The 19,675-nt window shown below is 36.1% G+C and overlaps 4 protein-coding genes across 6 annotated transcripts in view; 2 read left to right on the forward strand and 2 right to left on the reverse strand.

Moving 5' to 3' along the window:
- The window catches only part of LOC115443490 (pre-mRNA-processing factor 17), a 46,756-nt gene extending 38,280 nt beyond the window's left edge, over positions 1-8,476 (forward strand). Inside the window, exon 11 of the mRNA XM_030168922.2 lies at positions 8,281-8,476. Coding sequence (XP_030024782.2) covers positions 8,281-8,458 — 178 coding nt within the window. The 3' untranslated portion in view covers positions 8,459-8,476. The remainder of the gene's footprint in view (positions 1-8,280) is intronic.
- On the reverse strand, positions 8,471-10,349 carry LOC115443491 (5-aminolevulinate synthase, nonspecific, mitochondrial). Its single transcript, XM_030168923.2, has one exon. It carries the CDS (start codon positions 10,085-10,087, stop codon positions 8,564-8,566), a length of 1,524 nt encoding a protein of 507 aa, XP_030024783.1. The 5' UTR covers positions 10,088-10,349; the 3' UTR covers positions 8,471-8,563.
- A 287-nt stretch (positions 10,350-10,636) lies between these two features.
- LOC115443527 (phosphatidylinositol-glycan biosynthesis class F protein) lies at positions 10,637-11,540 on the forward strand. Its single transcript, XM_030168966.2, has one exon. It carries the CDS (start codon positions 10,750-10,752, stop codon positions 11,458-11,460), a length of 711 nt encoding a protein of 236 aa, XP_030024826.2. The 5' UTR covers positions 10,637-10,749; the 3' UTR covers positions 11,461-11,540.
- Positions 11,541-12,541: 1,001 nt separating this feature from the next.
- LOC115443516 (protein GDAP2 homolog) overlaps positions 12,542-19,675 on the reverse strand; it is a 135,354-nt gene continuing 128,220 nt past the window's right edge. For all 3 annotated transcript variants that reach the window (XM_037440707.1, XM_037440708.1, XM_037440706.1), the window contains exons 9-12: positions 19,123-19,262; positions 18,078-18,132; positions 17,341-17,484; positions 12,542-16,218 (exon numbers count right to left, since the gene is read on the reverse strand). In XM_037440707.1, the coding sequence (XP_037296604.1) occupies positions 16,174-16,218; positions 17,341-17,484; positions 18,078-18,132; positions 19,123-19,262 (384 nt within the window). In that variant the 3' untranslated portion in view covers positions 12,542-16,173. The remainder of the gene's footprint in view (positions 16,219-17,340; positions 17,485-18,077; positions 18,133-19,122; positions 19,263-19,675) is intronic.

Consider the following 19,675-nt stretch of genomic DNA (forward strand, 5'->3'; position numbering starts at 1 on the left):
CTAAAGAATCATGGATGCGGTGTAAAAGAAAGGGAGTTATTTGTTTCTTAGGCAATTTCACCGTATGAAACGCAACCAGCACAACAAGCTAACGCTACACATTGGTTTGTGTTGGTTTGCATGACCCCGCTCGAGCCGGCCCCTGCTGTAGACGTATATCCTTTGTAAATAAACTCTGACTCTTCTCTGACTCGAATTTGAGTTGCCTAGTGGAGGCATTTTCTGTAACTTACGCGGTCAGCTCATTTCATTAAAAAGGTTTTATACTAAACATATTATTTCAGTCGTATCGTGTACTTGACAGTGCGTTGTAACATACTGCAAGTCATGCTTATATTATTGCTTAGTCATTGTCGTAAGATGTATACATAGTTATAATACATGATCCTTAACTTCAAATTCTATTTATGTTATTTTGCTTGCTAGCTTCTTACATTCTACAATCCACGACGTAATATTTTTATTTATTATTTGCTCTCGTCGGGTTAAAACCCTGACAGTCAAGTGTTTTGGAATAAAATATAGCCTTAAAGTTTATCCACAGCATGGTGTACTCGTATCTGTGTTTGTGCGTTTACTTTCAGCAAATATCTTCACTAACTTTCGGATTTAAAATAAGTAAAAACAGAAAATTATTCTTATTTATCAGTTACAATCATTTGTTTAAGGATTCTCACAAAAAAACCCGCTAGATTGAATTATTTTTATACGTTGTCTGATTGCAAGTGACCATAGTATACAATACACACTTAATACCAATGAATCGTGAATGCACTGCGACCTTTCAGGAATGGAAAGGAAGCCCGTAGGTGGGGTATGGACCTCCGCAATTCCTAACTAGGTCTTCCTATTTAGTTCATGTGTCTACCGAGCGAACGGCTTTTGCGTTCTATTGACGCGTAGTTAAAATTACACTAACAGATTCACAACTTTAATATTATCGTTACAGAGTTGTTTTTTATTCATCGACTATGTGTTTAGCAATCTCTGACCTCGGTACCGATCGACCTTAGCGTTTTGACTGTACGATACTAATGTTTGAATTCGGTTTCCTTTGTAGCGCGTGTTTACATATCGTGCCTTCTAGCTGACCTAATTGCGGGTAATTGAATTGATCTAAGCATTAACCCCCTTACGAATGAATGTTATTAATCATTGTTTTAACTAAAGTGTAATCATATTGTGCCAGAAAGGTAAACAATTATTACGTACAGAATTATAACATGTTCAGGACGTGATGATTCTGTCGTAAATAAAACATACTATCGTCGTTCGGTATTCAGTACTGTGTTATTTCTTTTTCTTCTTACTCGTCAGGTCTTTAAATATGGCAAAAAAACTACCCAAATTTGAGATAATACTTTATAAATAAATATCAGTTACCATGAATACCGAAATGTACATTATGATAAAATATATGAACTTAAGTTATAAATTTATAGCATTGGCAAAGAAGTAATAGTATTAATGCTAACAAATATTTAGCAAATAGTAAAGTGTACACTGTACATTATAATGCAAACAGTTTTTTGTCGCTCCTGTAAAGTGACTTAGATTCGCGTATGTATGGCGTATTTGTATACTGTGATTGGTGCGAAGTTACACAGACTTTACGCATTCCCAACTCTGTTCTTGTATCGTAATTTTAGCGGAAGAAGAAACATCGCCATGTTATGGAATTCAAGGAGGTCAAAACATTAAGTTCCAATTAAATTACGGATATAGAAATTACACTGTGATTAATTTTAGTATTGTTTACAAAAAAAAAACCTAGTCGTAGGCAAAAACTATGATCATATTACAAAATTTATGCGCATACGCACACATAACCAATAATTATGTTATCACATGTTTCAATTGCGTTTATTTTAACTATTTTATGACAGGCTATTATTTGCCTAATTTTATTTTAAAAATTATTGCATTCGATTCAGTTGATCATCCTTAACATATTATTTTAACGTGGTTTATGTGCATACTTTTTTTTCTGTCGTTCGAAACCTTAATGCATTATACAGATAAACCGCCCTTTGAACCAACTCGGCCATTGGTGAAAACCTTATAAAAATAATTTTGATAATTTTTAAGTTGTAGAATATGAGAGGAAATTGTAAACTCCCGGAAACTGAACTCAAGTACGATGACTGTGCAAAAACCACCCACGTGCGCTGCCACTAGTATGATGACATTATCCCAGTATAGATGGCGATTCTCATATATTTATGTTATATAATATACCCATACACAAAATATTCATGTGTACAGATAAAATGATAAGATTATGTCTAGCAGAGGAAAAAAACAGTCAATCGATAATATACATAGTTGTAGGCTTAGAGTACTATATGTAGGCACATACTATTATACTTTGTATTATTATATACATTTTTAGATATAAAACGGATGCGATAAAGTCAAAAATACCCATCGGATTCCGTTGAAATCTGGTATAGGAATAGTTTGAGATGTTAGGAAGGACATAGGCTACTTTTTATTCAGGGAAAATATAAAGCGGGACTTTTATCTTGTTTCGTTCTACTCTTTAAAAAATTAAGATTTGTTTTTTTTTTTATAAGGACACGATAAAGTGATCCTACTGCACCTCATGGTCAGTGGAGTGTCCAAATAGAGTATTGACAAGAGATATTTATCCCTCGCCAGTTGACAATTATACCGGCATATTTGAGACCGGATATACACAGGCAGATCTCGGAACGCACGACACTTACGTATATAAGATGGATTTTATACCTTATCTAGAGTAGTCGCTATCCTGTCGGATACAAGTATCGTAGCGCAAGCAACAGCGTGTACATTTTCCTAAAATAATATATTATAATGTAATGTTAACTTTGACAGGATATTTATTGTTCCAGACAGTGACGCAGTGTTTTTCTATGCGTGATGCAGTAATTTGTAATTCAAATTTCCGGATATTGTTTATTGACATTCGTCGTGTTTAACATCAAGCATTTGCCTCAATAATATAAATCCTACTGCTAAAGTCATGGATTTACACAGTTGTCGCCAGTACGCTATTAAAATTTTGCCGTCCCGAGTTCTATAATTCGATACCCTAATTCACAATAATATCAATTTTATTGTCAATGTAATTGTAACTCTATTATTTGTAAACTATAGTTCTAATTACACCACTTTTTTCTATAATTATTAATTGTAAACTAGGTGATCGGTGTCAGTTCCTGGATTATATTTACAATCCAACAGTAAAGATTCCACAAGAAATTGTTTTAGGGTATATTTCTAAGCCCATAAAAGCTCAATTATGTACTACTATAGCGCGGTAGAAATAACACAACCTACAAAATAATGTATAACATAACAAAAAAATATATCCCCAAATTTGTCGCCTCTAAAATCTGCTGCTCTAGACTGCAGCGTACTCAGCCTCCTGGCAAATCCGTCACTGCGCTACTATACGTTATGAAACTTTCCTTATTATTGTTGTCAATAATATTGTGAAACACTAATGAAACAATTTTATTATTAGTCTAATTATGAAGCCAGTTCCTTAATTCGTTTCTTATTAAAATCTCGAATTCTAATGACCTGTTTTACTTTTATTATACAGATTGGATGCTGTCAGCACATTTATCATACAAATGATAATTAGTGTTTGCCATACATAATTATTGGTTTGCTTGTGTCAGAATATTTGTATCCACGCAGATAGCTACCACAGTATAAGGTGTAAAACCCGCAATAGTGGTCCACGTCAGCTGTTTCAAACAGGCCGGCTTGTGTGGACTGTCGCGGGTATTCATCTCTCTTTAGTAAAAATTCTATCCACACTCTACTTCATTTATCATCAGGTGCCCGCTAAAAATACTAGATTTTTCTAATTATTATGAAATTTATGAGATTTATTATTTAAAACCCACGTTCCTTGAATTACTTAATGTGGACACGAAATCAATGACTATACATTAGGGTACAATTATAAAATTATAATAGTACTTATATCACAAATTTTGTAATTTTTTAATGGAATTCAGTATAAGAGAAAAAAAATACTTTACAGCGGATGGAGAACGTAGCGCCTTTCATTGCACCATTGCTGTTTGTTATCAGGGGAGGCTTTTACCATTAGGCAATCGTTCGTCTCGCCATGTAATAAAACATTACCCTCCTCCTGGGCAGTGGGGTAATATATTATCGTAACCATTCCAACACTCTAGAAACAATAATTGTTATTATTATGTCAGTTAGCGCTCGTGTGACATTCTTGCAGGGCTTCTAACCCCGCTTAGCAACCGATACCGATTGTCTACAATCGATATCGGCTTATGTCACGGATTTCGTTAATTATATTATAATTTATAATATAATTCGTAATGCGTTGTTTTTTTTATCATTTTATACCGTATTGAATGTTTTACAACAAGATAAAAATCAGTGTCTTGTTAATAGATAACTTAATTATTCTAAAATTGGTATCGAGATCTGCCACTTCCGACGAACAAATGAGTATTTCTCAAAATAAATGAACGTAACGAAATAGTTTTTACGAAATATTATTACGTAATTTTCTGTCGCATCCGTTTTTTTAATACATACGTTCTAGAAAAAATATGTAGAATTCATATAACTAAAAAAAAACAGATGAGACTGAAAAAAAGTAACAAAAGTCATAAAAACTATTTCGTTACGTACATTTATTTTAAGAAATACTAAAATACAATCTCGATATAATAAATATATTTACTTTACAAATTAATCTGTGTTTTAAATGCTTAAATTCAGGATTGCATTTCCTATATAGTACCAGCACTCATTCGGGAAGAGAATAAGTTTGTTACTTGTCTGTAGACTGCACAATAGTTGTGATTCCTGCGTGACGGGACTATGGTCACCCGGCCATAACACAAAGCTACTGCGGTCAAACTACGATTGCACAATACTAAACAGAGTGTAGCAATTCCACGCGAGCTTCTCTAAAGGTCTCCAAAGTTCATTCATAATGTAATAAAATATTAAACTAAAAAGACTGGTAATAAATTATTTATTATTTTTTTTAGGTCTTGTAATACTGCCTGGGTAGATGCTAGACATCATAATTTTATTTATTTATTTCTGAATGTTATCATGTATTTATGCACGCTGTTATGTATTTATGAATATCTCGGTGGCGTTTATGTATTGCGACTGCTGTGATAAGGTTTCGGGTTCGATTTCTGGGTTTTCTACTCAGTATCAGCCCGAAGTCTGGAATTTGTGCACGATATGGCGATAGGCTCGCCCCCTATCACGTCATGGGATAGGATATACATGGCGGAAAGTGGGTACACTTGTTGCGCCTCTGCCTAACCCCCTGGGGATAAATGGTATAAGAGTGTGTGTGCATGCTGTTACGTTCTAGTTAAAATTAAAGGACTTCGTAGCTAGTGTAATTAGTAAGTATTAAATGTCTCGGCATAATGGTTCGGTGTCACGAGGAGCTTTTAAAGTTTTAGTTGTGCAAGTGTTTATCCCTCGCACGCAGTGCTTTGTTATCCAAAGCTCTGGGTTAGGGTAAAACTGTTTACGGGCAGCTTACAATCCAACGAGTGACTTGTTCGTCTCGTCATTTAGCTGTAAAAATGTATAGTATAAAGCATTGATGACGTACGTATATAGTACAATCCAAGATAAATTTAGTGTAACCCTTCGAGTCGCCGCGTACGATAACTATAGGTTTCCCGCACATCGTCGACTTTTATAACTGCTGATAAAAAGTCGTAATTCATAAATGTTGTTTGGTTAACTCTGGTTTCCGTCTGTATAAGTACTATCAGCATAAAAAACCACAGTATAAGATGCATTTATTTTGTTGGAGATATTCATGAGTTTTGGTGGCAGATTATTGAATTATTTTAAGCATGTGGAGATTATATATGCACAGAATACCATTATATAACTGGACAAATTAAAAACTTCATTTCGCCCTACATGTCAAGATTAATTAAAAAAAACCTTTTGTGTGAAGTAAATACTTTTTATTTTTGTAAAGAAAAGTAGTCGGTAGGAATATATAAATGTATATGCTATTTAAGGTCTAGAATTTGTTCACCTACTTATGTTGCTGACTGTAGGTACCTACTCATGTGATATTTACCGTCACACCATCCCATCAGAGACCTATCATATTTGTAGGGCTTGCTTGAATGGCTTGGAATACTTGAAGTAGCTTTTGAATGGGTACATAGTTCGGGATTTGTCCCAAATTTTCCTTTCATTCGCTTAACATGAGATGATAAACAAAAGAATCATTTTTCCTTTAGTTTAGATTGAGTGATTAGTCACTACTAGAAAACAAACTTTCGCATATTGGCTAACCTACGAACGAAGTATTAGGGTGCCGTAAAGTGTTACTTCAATGATCACAATACCTTGATCATAATAGCATACTTTACAAACTTTCCAAAACTATTTGCAGACGTTAATAAACTGGCGATTATTATAATAAATGTATTTTTGGTAATTTCAACCATTATTCAAAACCATCGTATTCGAATACAAAACTTCAATAAAATACTGTATCACCAAAGCGATAATCGCCCATCTGTGGTGAGCCTAAAACAATAGGATGTCATTGACGCGCATCGGAGTGTAAGGGCGTCTCGTGACGATTATATCATTATACGCTTGTGCGACTATTTGCGGCGCTGTAGTTTTGGCAACAGGGCACGATGTTTGGCTGTGTGTAGGCGGACTAAATCAGGACATAAATACGAATGAAATTCTTGTAATGATATAAATAATATCACGAGTATTATTTTTGATCTATTTTATTGATAAGTTTACGGCTGGCTCTTAGGTAAATGGTGTATAGTTAATTATTTCTTTTCAAAATCCCACGCGCCTGCGTGATGGGTGTGTCCTAAATATTAGTTACTTTTGGCTACTCTATGAAAAAAAAGATACTTTTCTGGTTATGCGAGAAAACGAGTCTAGTTGACTTTCGCATAGGATTCCCACGGATGCTATTTCTGTGTAGTATTTAACGTTAACCATCTTTGGTTCGTCTACACGGAACATTTTCAATAGGTACTTTTTAAACATTAGAACAATTTTCCAAAAAGAAATAATCCTATATTTGCCATAAATTATACATTACTATCTAGATACTTAAATTGTAAATTACGTGTCCTTCGTTAATTGTGTTATTTTCTGTAGCAATTTTATTCAAACTATTAAATAGGTATCAACTAACTCAATCCAGACTATCAACTCGACAATAGCCTATTTATTTCGAATCAATCTGGTTTTATTGTTGTTTATTTTTATTAGAATGGATATTTTATTGTTAATTCAATTGTTCAGCACCTGAGCTCTATTGTGCATAGTGAATTGATATCCTGTTTCTAGTACGTATCTTGTTTCTATTTAAGTATATATAATTATATAATAGTATAGATTAGGTACTTGGACAAAGTACCGAATATGTGTGTAAGTCTATTTTAGCTGTTACTTTGCATAAATGCTATTTTAATAATCTTGTCAGTGTATTTAAATGTTTAATTCAGCAATTTGTATGTTAAGTTTGTAAGAGTTGGCCAAATTAGGGCGAAAGTTATAACTGCTAGTGAAAATGATTAGGCATTCTCTTTACCGCATGTCAAAAATAGAAAATGAGTACAGCCCAAACAAACTAAACGGTAATTTTATGACGCGTCTTTTAGTTAATGTAAATATAATGTGCTTAAGATTGTTCGGTAAAGGGATTATTTCGATGTATCTACTAAAAAGGTCTATTTGAATTTATTTTTTTATAGGCACAAGTTCAATTTTGGTAGTATAGATTTGCTAATTATTTTAAATATAAATTATGTAGGCCATGCCGTGACATTAAATCCAGGTGTCTCGAAACACGTCTGAATTCGGAAATTGATGTCAAATGTTGCGTCATACTTGATTTCTTTACAACTGGTTTTAAAGTAATTTCACCAAGTTGTTAACCATTTGCGGAGTTATTCAGTTCTAAGTAGCAATAACTAAACGTAATGCTATTTTAATTCAAAATAAACATTGCTAAATTTGTTAATTATAGCTGTGTGAATGTGGTCAACATAAATCTCATGAGTGTTTGTGTTCATTGTTGAATGTCTAGACTTGAAGTAAGCGAGGCCAAATGTCAAAATGTATGGCGAAAACAATTAATTCAACAATGTTTACGAGAGTATTTAGGTATTATTAGTATTACGAGGTTTACGTTTATTAAAAGATAAAGGCAATTAGTGTTATGGCCCGGTGTTAATGAATGTCGCGTTTTTGTTCCAGTTATCTGGTGTCGGGCGACGCAGACGGCAAATGCTACATCTGGGACTGGAAGACCACCAAGCTGTACAAGAAGTGGAAGGCGCACGACGGCGTGTGCATCACCGCGCTGTGGCACCCGCACGAGCCGAGCAAACTGCTCACCGCCGGCTGGGACGGGGTCATCAAGTACTGGGACTAATAAAACAATACATCCATTGCCACGCATTTAATTACCCCTAACCACCATAAATAACGGAAATAAACTTTACACCTTTAACATATTAAAGCGTTGATAATGTCATGTCTACGCGACCAGCATCGGGTATTTGAGGGGCTCTTCGTACCCGACGTCCACCTTGTACTCCATGCTGCATTCGCGACAAGTGCCGTTAACCATGAACTCGTTGAATGCGATGTTGTTCTCGTGGAATGCTTCGATGAGGGCACTGACGAGGCTGTCGATCATCTCTGGCGAGTGGTACGGGCCCGGCGCGAACCGCAGCCTCTCCTCTCCGCGCGCCACCGTCGGGTAGTTGATGGACTGGACATAATGTCCCCTCTTCATTAAAGATTCGGCCACCAGGGCCACTTTGTCCGCGCCCTTGATTGGGACGGGCACTATGTGGCTCACAGATGGTAGTTGAGGCAGGCCGGCCACCAGCAGAGAGAGCTTCAAGTAACGGACGATCGCTTGATGTTTTGCTCTGAGGTCCCTTCCTTCCTGGCTAGCGAGGAGTCTAATGGCTGCTAAAGATCCTGCTAGGACAGGAGGTGGTAAGGCAGTGGTGAAGATGAAACCCGGTGCCAAAGACCTGATGGTGTCTACCAGAAGGGATGAACCCGCAATGTACCCTCCAACATTACCATAGGCTTTTCCCAATGTTCCAGACACAATATCAATTTTGTTTTGCAGTCCACGCTCTTCCCCGATGCCAGCCCCATGTTTACCATACAGACCCACAGCATGCACTTCATCTACAAAAGTTAAAGCTCCATACTCATGTGCTATATTGCACATCTCTTCCAAGGGGCAGATCGCCCCGCTCATGGAATGAACAGTCTCAAAAACGACTAGTTTTGGCACTCCTTCGGGAGATTTAGCCAATAATTCTCTAAGATGGTTTGGATCATTGTGTCTAAATATATGCTTTGGTGATCGGCTGTTCCTTATACCCTGAATCATTGATGCATGGTTTCCAGCATCAGAGTAAATAATGCATTCTGGCAGGATCTTCCCCAGAGTGGAGAGTGTAGCATCATTAGCAACAAAACAGGAACTGAATATCAGTGCTGCAGGTTTGTTATGGAGCTTAGCTATCTCAGACTCAAGTTTCTCAGTCATCTGGGAGTTACCAGCGATGTTCCTCGTGCCTCCAGCACCGGTGCCGTAGGAGCGGATGGCGCTGATGGCGGCGTCCTGCACGGCGGGGTGGCGCGACATGCCCAGGTAGTCGTTGGCGCACCACACGGTGACGCGGTGATTGTCGGTACCCTCCAGTGCGCTAGGGTACGCACCGTCGGCGGCCAACCGTGACACCTTCCTGAACACACGGTACGAGTAGTCCTTCTTCTTGGCGTTAATCTGCTCGTGGAAGAACTTCTCGTACTTGTAGGGTTGGACCGGCTCCACGATGTCCTCGGTCATCTCCTTGGGAGCTTCGGAAATGATAGAGTTCTGCTGAATGAAGGGGCATTTCGTTTCGTCGTTGCCGAGCGAGCGGAAACCGCGCGAAATGATCGGGCAGTAGTTCCCGTATTGTTTCATCAGGGTCGCCCCGTAATTCCTTACGAAGGCTTGGTTCAGCGATCCCAAGAACGGGCACGGCATCTTTATGTAATCAATGACACACAAACACTTGCTACACGGCGATGTATTGTGTTGTGACGTAAAGTCAGCTGAACGTTGGCTCGCACTGTAGCCGAACGTTGCACTGTTGCGGATCAACTGGAGGCACGAGCGGCGGGACCTTTCATTTATAAAGTCGGTGTCGTCATATCGATTACAATTGAATATACTTTACTTCCACATACAATTTTATTTTGATGTCGAAATGAAAATGTTGCCAAATATCACTTGGTTTCTCGAAATTTTATTAGGCGTGGCAATAACAAATTTGACGGTTAGTGATGTTCATTTAGTTTAGTTCAAACATAAATCTAATCGATTATGTCCTACCATACTTCAAGTACATGTCATATTTGTTTCATGTTTGAATGAAAAAAATACTTAATAATTTGTTATTATTATTAAAATTATTTTAAAATAAATAGTACATATACCGTAGATATATTGATGTCTTTATTTTATTAATTCAATTTTTAAATTGTGGCTCCATCGTTGCTTTATTTTATTAGCTTAGTGGAACGCATTTTAAACGACAAATGTCACTGTCAAAATGGTCAACATTTTTACCAGAGACCAATAAATAAACACAATCGTGAAACCTTTTCAAGTTTGATAAATTCTGCTAAATACAAAGTGATATCACAATGTTTTCGCTTAACAATCAATTAGAATTACGAAGAGTGACTATTTCTGCCCTAATAACCTGTATTTATTTGCCGAGTATTGTCACAGTTATATGCTACAAAGGTTTACTTTACTCGGTCGGCAAGGGAAGTTCATTTTATATCTTAGCATTGATCTTTATCGCGGAACTATTAAAATCGTTTTATTTGAGCTCCTCAAACGACGTACATGGAAAGAGAAAGCCAAGCAAGAACAGGGCCAGCGATGTCGTCAAATCATTCTTATTTTTACTTGGAGTGTTGTTTAGTTTTTTCGTTGGGATAATCTTATTTGGCGCGCCCGTGCTCGATTGCCATGAAGAAACGCTAATGCTGTCCACTCTACTCACATTGTTGACAGCATTCCCACTTGTGCTGCACTGTGGGGTGGAATCTTCAATGCAGTTGATGTTTGGTGTGAAAACTTACAGCAAGGATACTATAGTGGAGATGCTTATTAACAACGCAGTGATGACGGTGTTCGGCGCGTGGATGGGCGCTGTCGTCATTCCCCTGGACTGGAACACACCTTGGCAACAGTGGCCCATACCATGCTACCTTGGTGCCATTGGAGTATATGTCTTGGCTAATGTGATGGCAGTATGTAATGTTAGTCTAATAACTGCGGCACAGAAGTACCCTGCAGTTAATTCCATTTTTGTGTTCCTGAATGAGTACAAAATGGCAAAATAGTATTTTATATAATTTATTATTTATTGTTACCTATTGTAAATATGTTTCATTTTTTGAATTAAATGTGTCATTAATTATTATGTTGTCATTTATTTATCAGCATCATTAAGAGGTCATTATGTGACATGGATTTCATCAGTTTCAGAGCCCCATCATGAAGGTAATTTTCACAGATGGTCATATTCAGACGCCACTGTTAGAAATTTTAAGAATTGATCATGAAAATATTTCAACATATCATACTCTGTAGATTAGTTTTGATGGTTACCACATTATGTAATATTAACCGCGGTAGAATCCGAAAATTAGTTTAATTTAAAAGTCTAACATTCGCATAAACATAAGGAATTATTAAGAATATACACTTTTTAATCAATCAAACCCATTTCTATATAATCTATAGTAAAAGAATCTTGTGCTTTTATTCTGGTAGTTCTGAAATTAACATCTGTACAAAAAAGAAATTGTTAAGAACTCAGCAGTAGGTAATGTTGAAAATAGTCAAGGATACTGCAGTAATGAGTTCCTCTTATGGGATTTTAGCATGGCGGTTCAAATCAACAGAGATCCGCCAGGTATGCAAGAGATATATTAGTGTACAAGTGTGTGTGCAGAATTATTACAATCTTTATTGTTGCTTGTTCTATATATTATATTGACATAATTTAAAATTTTTGCTTCTGAAAATACTACCAATAATTATATTTGTTCTGATAGCTAAATTGTAGAGTAAGTAATATACTATGTGAGAATCTATATGTAAAATGACAAGAATAAAAATTATTGACTTCCTATAGGTCAGCTTGATTCTGTTACACAATGATTAGTGATTTTTCAGTTATGTTTTGAATTTAGAAAACCTTAAGTACAATATTTTTTTCTAAAAATGTTGATGTCCATGTAAAATCAAAATAACTTTTTATTTATATTTATTTTGTTTGAAATTAACACTTTTTTACTTTACATCTATGTTTAGAACATCTAATGGTAAAGTGTTGTTTTCAAGAACACAAGTACATGGTTTCATTTATTAAATTGACCCTGTATTATACCAAAATAAGAGTTATAAAGAAAACACTTGTTAGTAAATTAATAATTTTATTTTGTATTTTGTTAAATATTTACATACTCTAAATTAATGCTCTATTTATATCAATAAAATATGAAACTTAACCAACTTTTTCTCATGATCACATTTTTGACATCTCTTTTAAATATAACAATTATCTTGATGTTCTCACATACCTTTTAGTTCTCGTCAATCGATTTCTCTGAGACAGTACTGTGTAACAACAAGGAAGGTTGAATTATAAGGGAAATTCAAGCATTTAAAATGACAATAAAATAAGATTTTAATTTATAATTACATTACTAGAACATTCTCTAGTACATAAAGATAAAGCTTTCGGTTGTTTTTTTGGTATTTATTAATAGTAAACTAAAAAATAGAGAACATAAGTTCCATACATACAGTAAATCTAGAATAGCTCGTATCTCATTCTTTGAAAGTTACAAGAAGATGCCATTTCTACATCGATTGACGAAAACTACAAAAACAAAGTTGATCAGTACCCCCCACTACCTCCTCGACCTCTGTCCCTCAACAGCGATAAACTTTGCAACACAAAGACACTACAAAATAACAATAGTTAACATCTAAGGCCTTGATAACATTATCACTAGTGCATACAATGAGACAACAACATTTCCTCATACGGATATACAGTAACTTCTCACATTGCAATATAATATTTCGCGGAATACTTATTTGGCGATTGTTCCACAATTTGTCTATAGTAATATTTTTATATTTAGAATATTTTCGAATTTAATTTGTGGCAACCCAGATTTTTACAAGTCACTTGGCTACAAGCTGCCACAAATTATATGCGGAAGTCAAATTCTCACTTTCAATGAATAGTTTGCAATTATATTATCTCACTAGTGTCACTCTGAACGCGCATCTAGAATCACACACTGCAACAACTTTCTTTACACAATAAAAATGGTGGCACACAGATTTTTTTATACGAAAAATAGTTCAACGATCAAAAATATCAACTGTACTTTATGTTTACTGAATAGCTATTGATGGTACAAAAATCAATTTTAGAGTCAAAAACAATGTCTAGTATCACCTAACGCGACACCTCGCGAGACTGTAACAACGTGACAGTACAAAAATATCTTTAACAGTTCCCGCGCCCGCCGCCGGCGCGACACTATCGTAACGTTTCGTGTGGCAGTGTAATATTAATTGGCAACACTACATTTACCACTACTTAGGAAAGCTCGTATAGACGAAATCTCACAATTCGAAGCTCCATTGAGAAAGAGTCCCGTCGAAAATGGGATATAAGAAGCGAAAACTTCATTTACATATACAAATATTATATAAAGTTGATTTAATATTAGATTGTACGTGCTTCCGTAAGGCCTGGCGACAACGCTACGTTCGTCTTGGTCGACTATTTGATCGATTTATACAAAGTACAATAAATTGGTGCAAGTGAATGAGTGCTTCGTATGAAAAATATCTCATTATACAACAATATATTTACAACGACAGCCTTTTGCGACACCAAACGCTTAAACGTGTAAGGAAAATTTTATCTGGAATCGCTTGAAAGGTCTTGGGTTTAACTTCTAGTACATACAGGTCATAAAGCATTTGCTCACTATACAATGATATAATAGTCTCGTATCAACTATTTTACGATATACCAAATTTTATAGCGAGCATACACTTTTACAAATGATATTTAGCGAAAAAATATGAAGCACCTTTTAGAGATGTAAAATAGAACATTAGATATGTCTAAGTACATAATATTACATTGTATTAGCAATTATTACTAGAATAATAAGTTAAGAACATTTGACCGACCCGCTACACCTTTTTAATTAGATTTTAATGCAATAAACCAGTGGCGCCGCCCATTCACCGTTGTTAATGTGAAGCGACCGCTAGAGTAAAGGCACCTAGCTTACTTGAAGACATTAAGCCATACGTTGTGATTAAGAATAGCGGTAAGTGAGTACACCCTATCGGTGTTCCAAACTTTGCATGCAATGTACTGTAATATAATCTGTACTAAGTAACTCGAAACATCTATTTATTATGAAACATATGCCCTAGGAAAGGCTATTTAAAAAGATAGATTTATGTGCTAGACGTTTACCCTGTCGCAGTGATTATTTTACGATGAGGCGCCTATATTATAGAGAAAAGGTACAACTAGAACTGTAAGGAGGGTAGACACTAATGTTGAATTTGAACACAATTTGAATAGCGCCATCTGCCGAAATGACTCGTAACAGAGCTGTCGGCAGTTGGAGATAATATAATATAATCTATCGATTAGCAGTTGATTTTTTTTATTGAAATCGGTCCTAATTTATCACGATGTTGATTTCAAAAGCAATTATATACCTCGAATATGTCTATATCACCACTTTATTCTTACCAAATAAGAAAGTAGGCAGAACTCACATAAGTCTTAACTACCTATATGTAACAGTGTGTAGTGTTTGTACATCATTATTTTTTATTCTTCGGTTCTAACTTGGATGCGCTTTGCAAAATTTAGATACGCCACTTACAAAACTCTACCCATGTCAATTTAACATACAACGGCGACCTGATAATCTGTCTGCACTTATAAAAATTAAATACATCGGCATACAGTTTGATTCACATAATCTATTTTACCGGAACAACCCACAAAACACTTAAGGCAAAGCCGCGGGCGACAATATAACTTGACCTTAACACTAATACTATTGCGTCTGCCGAACTACTATAGACCAAAACAAATTTGACATTTCCAGTGTTGCCACGTAAGCAAACACGACAGAAGCACTATTTTTTCTACAACATTCACACCTCGAATATAAAATACAAAAATAGCACACAGTAAAAATATTTAATATAAAATTAAAATACACGGGCCTTGCTGGTTCTTGTAACGTGTACACGCGAATTTTAGCCTAATGAGAATAACTACCGGTATGTAACACGTTCCCTTATCGTAAATAATATAAAAATGCACCGCTAATACTATATTACTTGATATACTCTCAACAAATATGTTTTCAATGGATTTTTCATTCCATGTTAAATTAATAATATATTTGCATAATTTTGTGTCGATAATTGTTGACAAACTGTTCTGAGAATGATGAGGGCTAAAATTAAAATAATATTATGTTCAATATAAAAAAAATATATATTAAGGCATTCACTACCAAATTCAACTTTCTATTTAGTTTTATTGGAATATTTTCGTAATTTAACAAGGATTAAAGAATCCATAAAAAACTTATAACAGCAGCCATTGGCACTACAAATTCGAACAACCAACAATCTTTAAAAACAAATCGCTAGCTACTATTAACGTGGCCGACATAATTTTACTAATTTCGCACTTTTCTTATGGCAACCTGTCACGTTACTTATCAATACAACCATCATATTGGCTGTTCGAACTTGAAGTCGTATTGCCAGCTCAATGCTGTTGAAACCTACCAAATTCAGTAATTGTACAGCAGTTCACATTTTTTTGAACATCTATATTTCTATATTTAGCTTACATTTTGTAATATTTTTTTTTGTCCTTTTTCGTAGGTTTTTTAATCCGCAGCGCAGAGCTGGCAACACGTGTGGCCGTGACGTCATAACAACAGCGCAACACGATAGCGGGACACCGCGCCTTACGTGTTGTTTGTGTCCGGCTGGAAGTAGTGTATGCCGTTTATCTGGAAATTACAGGAAAATTGTACATTATTCATTGTTTATGGTAGTTTACAATAAATTAAGGATAAACGGCTTATGTCACAAATTCTGTACCAATTAACCACAAAAGATTCATGGGGGATTTACGGAAAACGGGTTTTTCAGTGTAAAAGTTTTATTTATTGTTATTGGAATACGAGCACCTACATAGTGAGTCGAGGCCATGGTTGCGAGCGAAAATTATTATTATTATTTGTTATCAGGCAGGCAGTTTGTTGTTTCCTGCAATTCTCGATCCCGGTTCCACTTCCTAGCAAAATATTTGTCAAGTTTGTTCTTAAACCCATTCACATTCTCATAAACAATAAGTGATTCAAATAGATAATGACATTATCCCTGTTTACGCTTGGTGTTATGTGAAGAGAGGCCAAGGAAAATATTGATCAACAAGCGATGTCATGCAAATATGCCTGTTGCAATATCTTTTTTTTTTAATGCTCCTTCAATTATGAGACAAGCTTGCCGTTCGTCTGATGGTGAGCGATACGACCGCCCATAAATAGTAGAAGCACCATCCAACACCTTGAATTACTAAGTATTGTTTGGTATTACACTGCCTTCGCCATCCTGAGACATGAGATGTTAAGTCGCATTATGTCCAGTAGTCACACCGGCTACAATGTCCTTCTAACCGGAACACAACAGTGACTACACACTGCTGCTTGGCGGCAGAATTAGACATTGCGGTGGTACCTACCCAGGCGGACTCTCACATATGAGAGACCTAACCAGTAAATATCTAATTTAGTTTAAATTACCGCTATTATTATCAACTGACTACCGCTATTATTATCTATTGACTGCCTCGGTGGCGTAGTTGTATTGCACGTCCGGTACAATAGCGCTCTGAGGTCCTGGGTTCGAATCCCGGTTCGGGCGAAGTGATATTTGGGTTTTTCTGCTCAGTATCAGCCCGGAGTCTGGAATTTGTGCCCGATATGGCGATAGGCTCGCCCCCTATCACATCATGGGACGGAACATACTTGGCGAAAAGTGGGTGCCCTAGTTACGCCTCTGCATACCCCTTCGGGGATAAAATGCGTGATGTTATGTATGTATGTATGTATTATTATCAAAGCTCTCACCGTCATGTCGTACTCCGTGACGAAGGCGGGCACCTCGAGTTGGTCGCGCGCCATCACCGAGTAGAGGAACTCGACGCCGGGCAGCGTGTGCACCTTCGCCTTGATCGCCGGCGCCATGAACGTCGTGAACCACCACGTCATCATCTGAAACGTGCAGCCATTAGGACAACTGAACTATATTGTGTGTAACTTGTAATTTATTGTATGTGCAATAAATAGAAAAATAAGGCAGTGTTGCCAGATCTCTTGTCCCCAAATTAAATTAAGAAAACCCCAAACTTAGCTGAGAAATCCCCATTGTATTTTACACTCGGTATACAGTTTGTTTCTGCTCTGGCTCATACCTTCAAAAGTCCGCTCAAGCATTTTATTCCTTTACGGTATATAAATACTCTCAAATTTGGGAAGAAACCCTCAACCTGGCAACTGCGTAGACGAGCCACGATTGCCCGTAAACAGAATCAAAACCGGTTAGAATTTTGAATAGTATTCGTGGAACCCGAACAACCAGAATAGAACCCAAGACCTCTCATTACATAAGTCATGGGTGATTACTGGATTATGCATAATTGCCCCTTACGTCCCTAAATATTGTTATTAAAAATATGTGTTTATCGTAAACATTACATTATAAATGTCGATGTTTAGTTGGGTTGTAAGTTTGCAATGCATAAGACAAGATTTAACTGGCGTTGCACAAGACAATTTTCAAAAACATGACCCAAAATAATATTTACCTTCGTCCAAAACGTGGGATGAACGATGTAAAAGGCTTTCAGGTTTTTCTTATATCTGAAAATAAAAAAAAATATTGAAACAATTTTCTGAGATTCCGTTCATTTTATGGGCATTATATTTTAATTCAGTGTTTTAATTTGTAAATGTATACATAGTATTTTTACATTGCCTTAATAAATAAAAGCAGATATTCGTCATTACTTCCATATTGTGCCAAAAAGATATATAAATACAATATATTTTCATCGAAAATCCGAGTTTTAATTTTCTGGTTTTGGATCAATATATAGTTACCTAAGTGCGGATATGCCGGGTGTGTGAGTGTATTTCTGACTAAAAAAGTGATGTTGCTGCTGTGACGAATTCTCTTAGAGTCGTCGTATCATTAGGTCGAGGAACAATTACTTGGTCATTTAGTACTTTTATCGTCCAATGCCATAAACATAGCTTGAATATCCTCCACCGCTATATAAATATTTTTCCGTTAATAGAGAAGACATTCGTTAACAATAGACAATAATATGTAACCATATTATTTATTTACAGTAATCTATACATTACCATTAAACAGAAATTGCAACAATGTGACAAATATAGCGAATTGAGTCATAGTATGATGCATTTGAATGTTTACCGAGTATCATGTACAGCGTCACGCGTTACCGCACGTTTGCTCACTAGTTACTACGTTGTTTCAATGAACATTTATGAATAGAAATTGGTATATTAGCGGTGTGTTTCGTCCGAAATTTAGTTTATTATTAAAAATATGTTTCATTATTTGTACAGTGATATAGATCATGGCGTCTAGAATTGTACAAAGAATTGCTTCACTAAATATTACGTGATAAAAAATGACGAAATATAAAAATAAATTTGAGAAAAATATTGTATTGCAAAATTTATCATGTCTTAATGGAACATGTTTTGGAAAATGTAAATTAAACACGATTATACACGAACAGTGATCACCAATAGTAACACACGACAGTTGACACCAAAGAAATAGCCGAAACCATTCGAGACTCTTAAAATAGAACTTACTTGTAAGGCAGTACGGTGTAGACTTCCTTGAGCCAGGAGAAAGGCGGGTGGTTGGCGGAGGAGGCGAGCGTGTGGAAGTACGCGATCACGTAGTCGCCGCGCACGATCGGGTCCAGCAGCTTGATCAGGTACAGAAGCGCCTGGAATGTGGAGTTGTTCTGTTACATTCTGAATAATGGGAGGAGACGCTAATATTGCTATGTGAAGTCTGTCAACATGCCCTAGGCCAATGGATACATGGCTGATCATAGAACGATTAATTGTGCTTAAAAGTAGAAGTGTATCAAATCAGAGCTAACACAATAACATTTGATCGTGCCCAACCACCACAGGATGTTGAAGCACATAAAATTAAATTGCTAAATAAGATAGGATATGTGTATACGCCTGGATATCAATCACCGAGTACACAATGTATAAAACTCGCCATGCTGGTCCACGTAAGGGTGTCGCGTTCGGCGATCAGCCTTTGTATATCTGGTTTCAAATAGGGCGGCATATTGTTGAATGGGGATAAAAATCTCCCACGAGTCAACCCTTTCTGGCCCTCTGA

The sequence above is a fragment of the Manduca sexta genome, chromosome 20 (assembly GCF_014839805.1).
Source record: "Manduca sexta isolate Smith_Timp_Sample1 chromosome 20, JHU_Msex_v1.0, whole genome shotgun sequence".
NCBI classification, from domain to species: Eukaryota; Metazoa; Arthropoda; class Insecta; order Lepidoptera; family Sphingidae; genus Manduca; species Manduca sexta.

Coding starts and splice junctions, on each gene's coding strand:
- LOC115443491 (XM_030168923.2), bottom strand. CDS start 10,087: ATGCCGTGCCCGTTCTTGGGATCGCTGAACCAAGCCTTCGTAAGGAAT.
- LOC115443527 (XM_030168966.2), top strand. CDS start 10,750: ATGTTTTCGCTTAACAATCAATTAGAATTACGAAGAGTGACTATTTCT.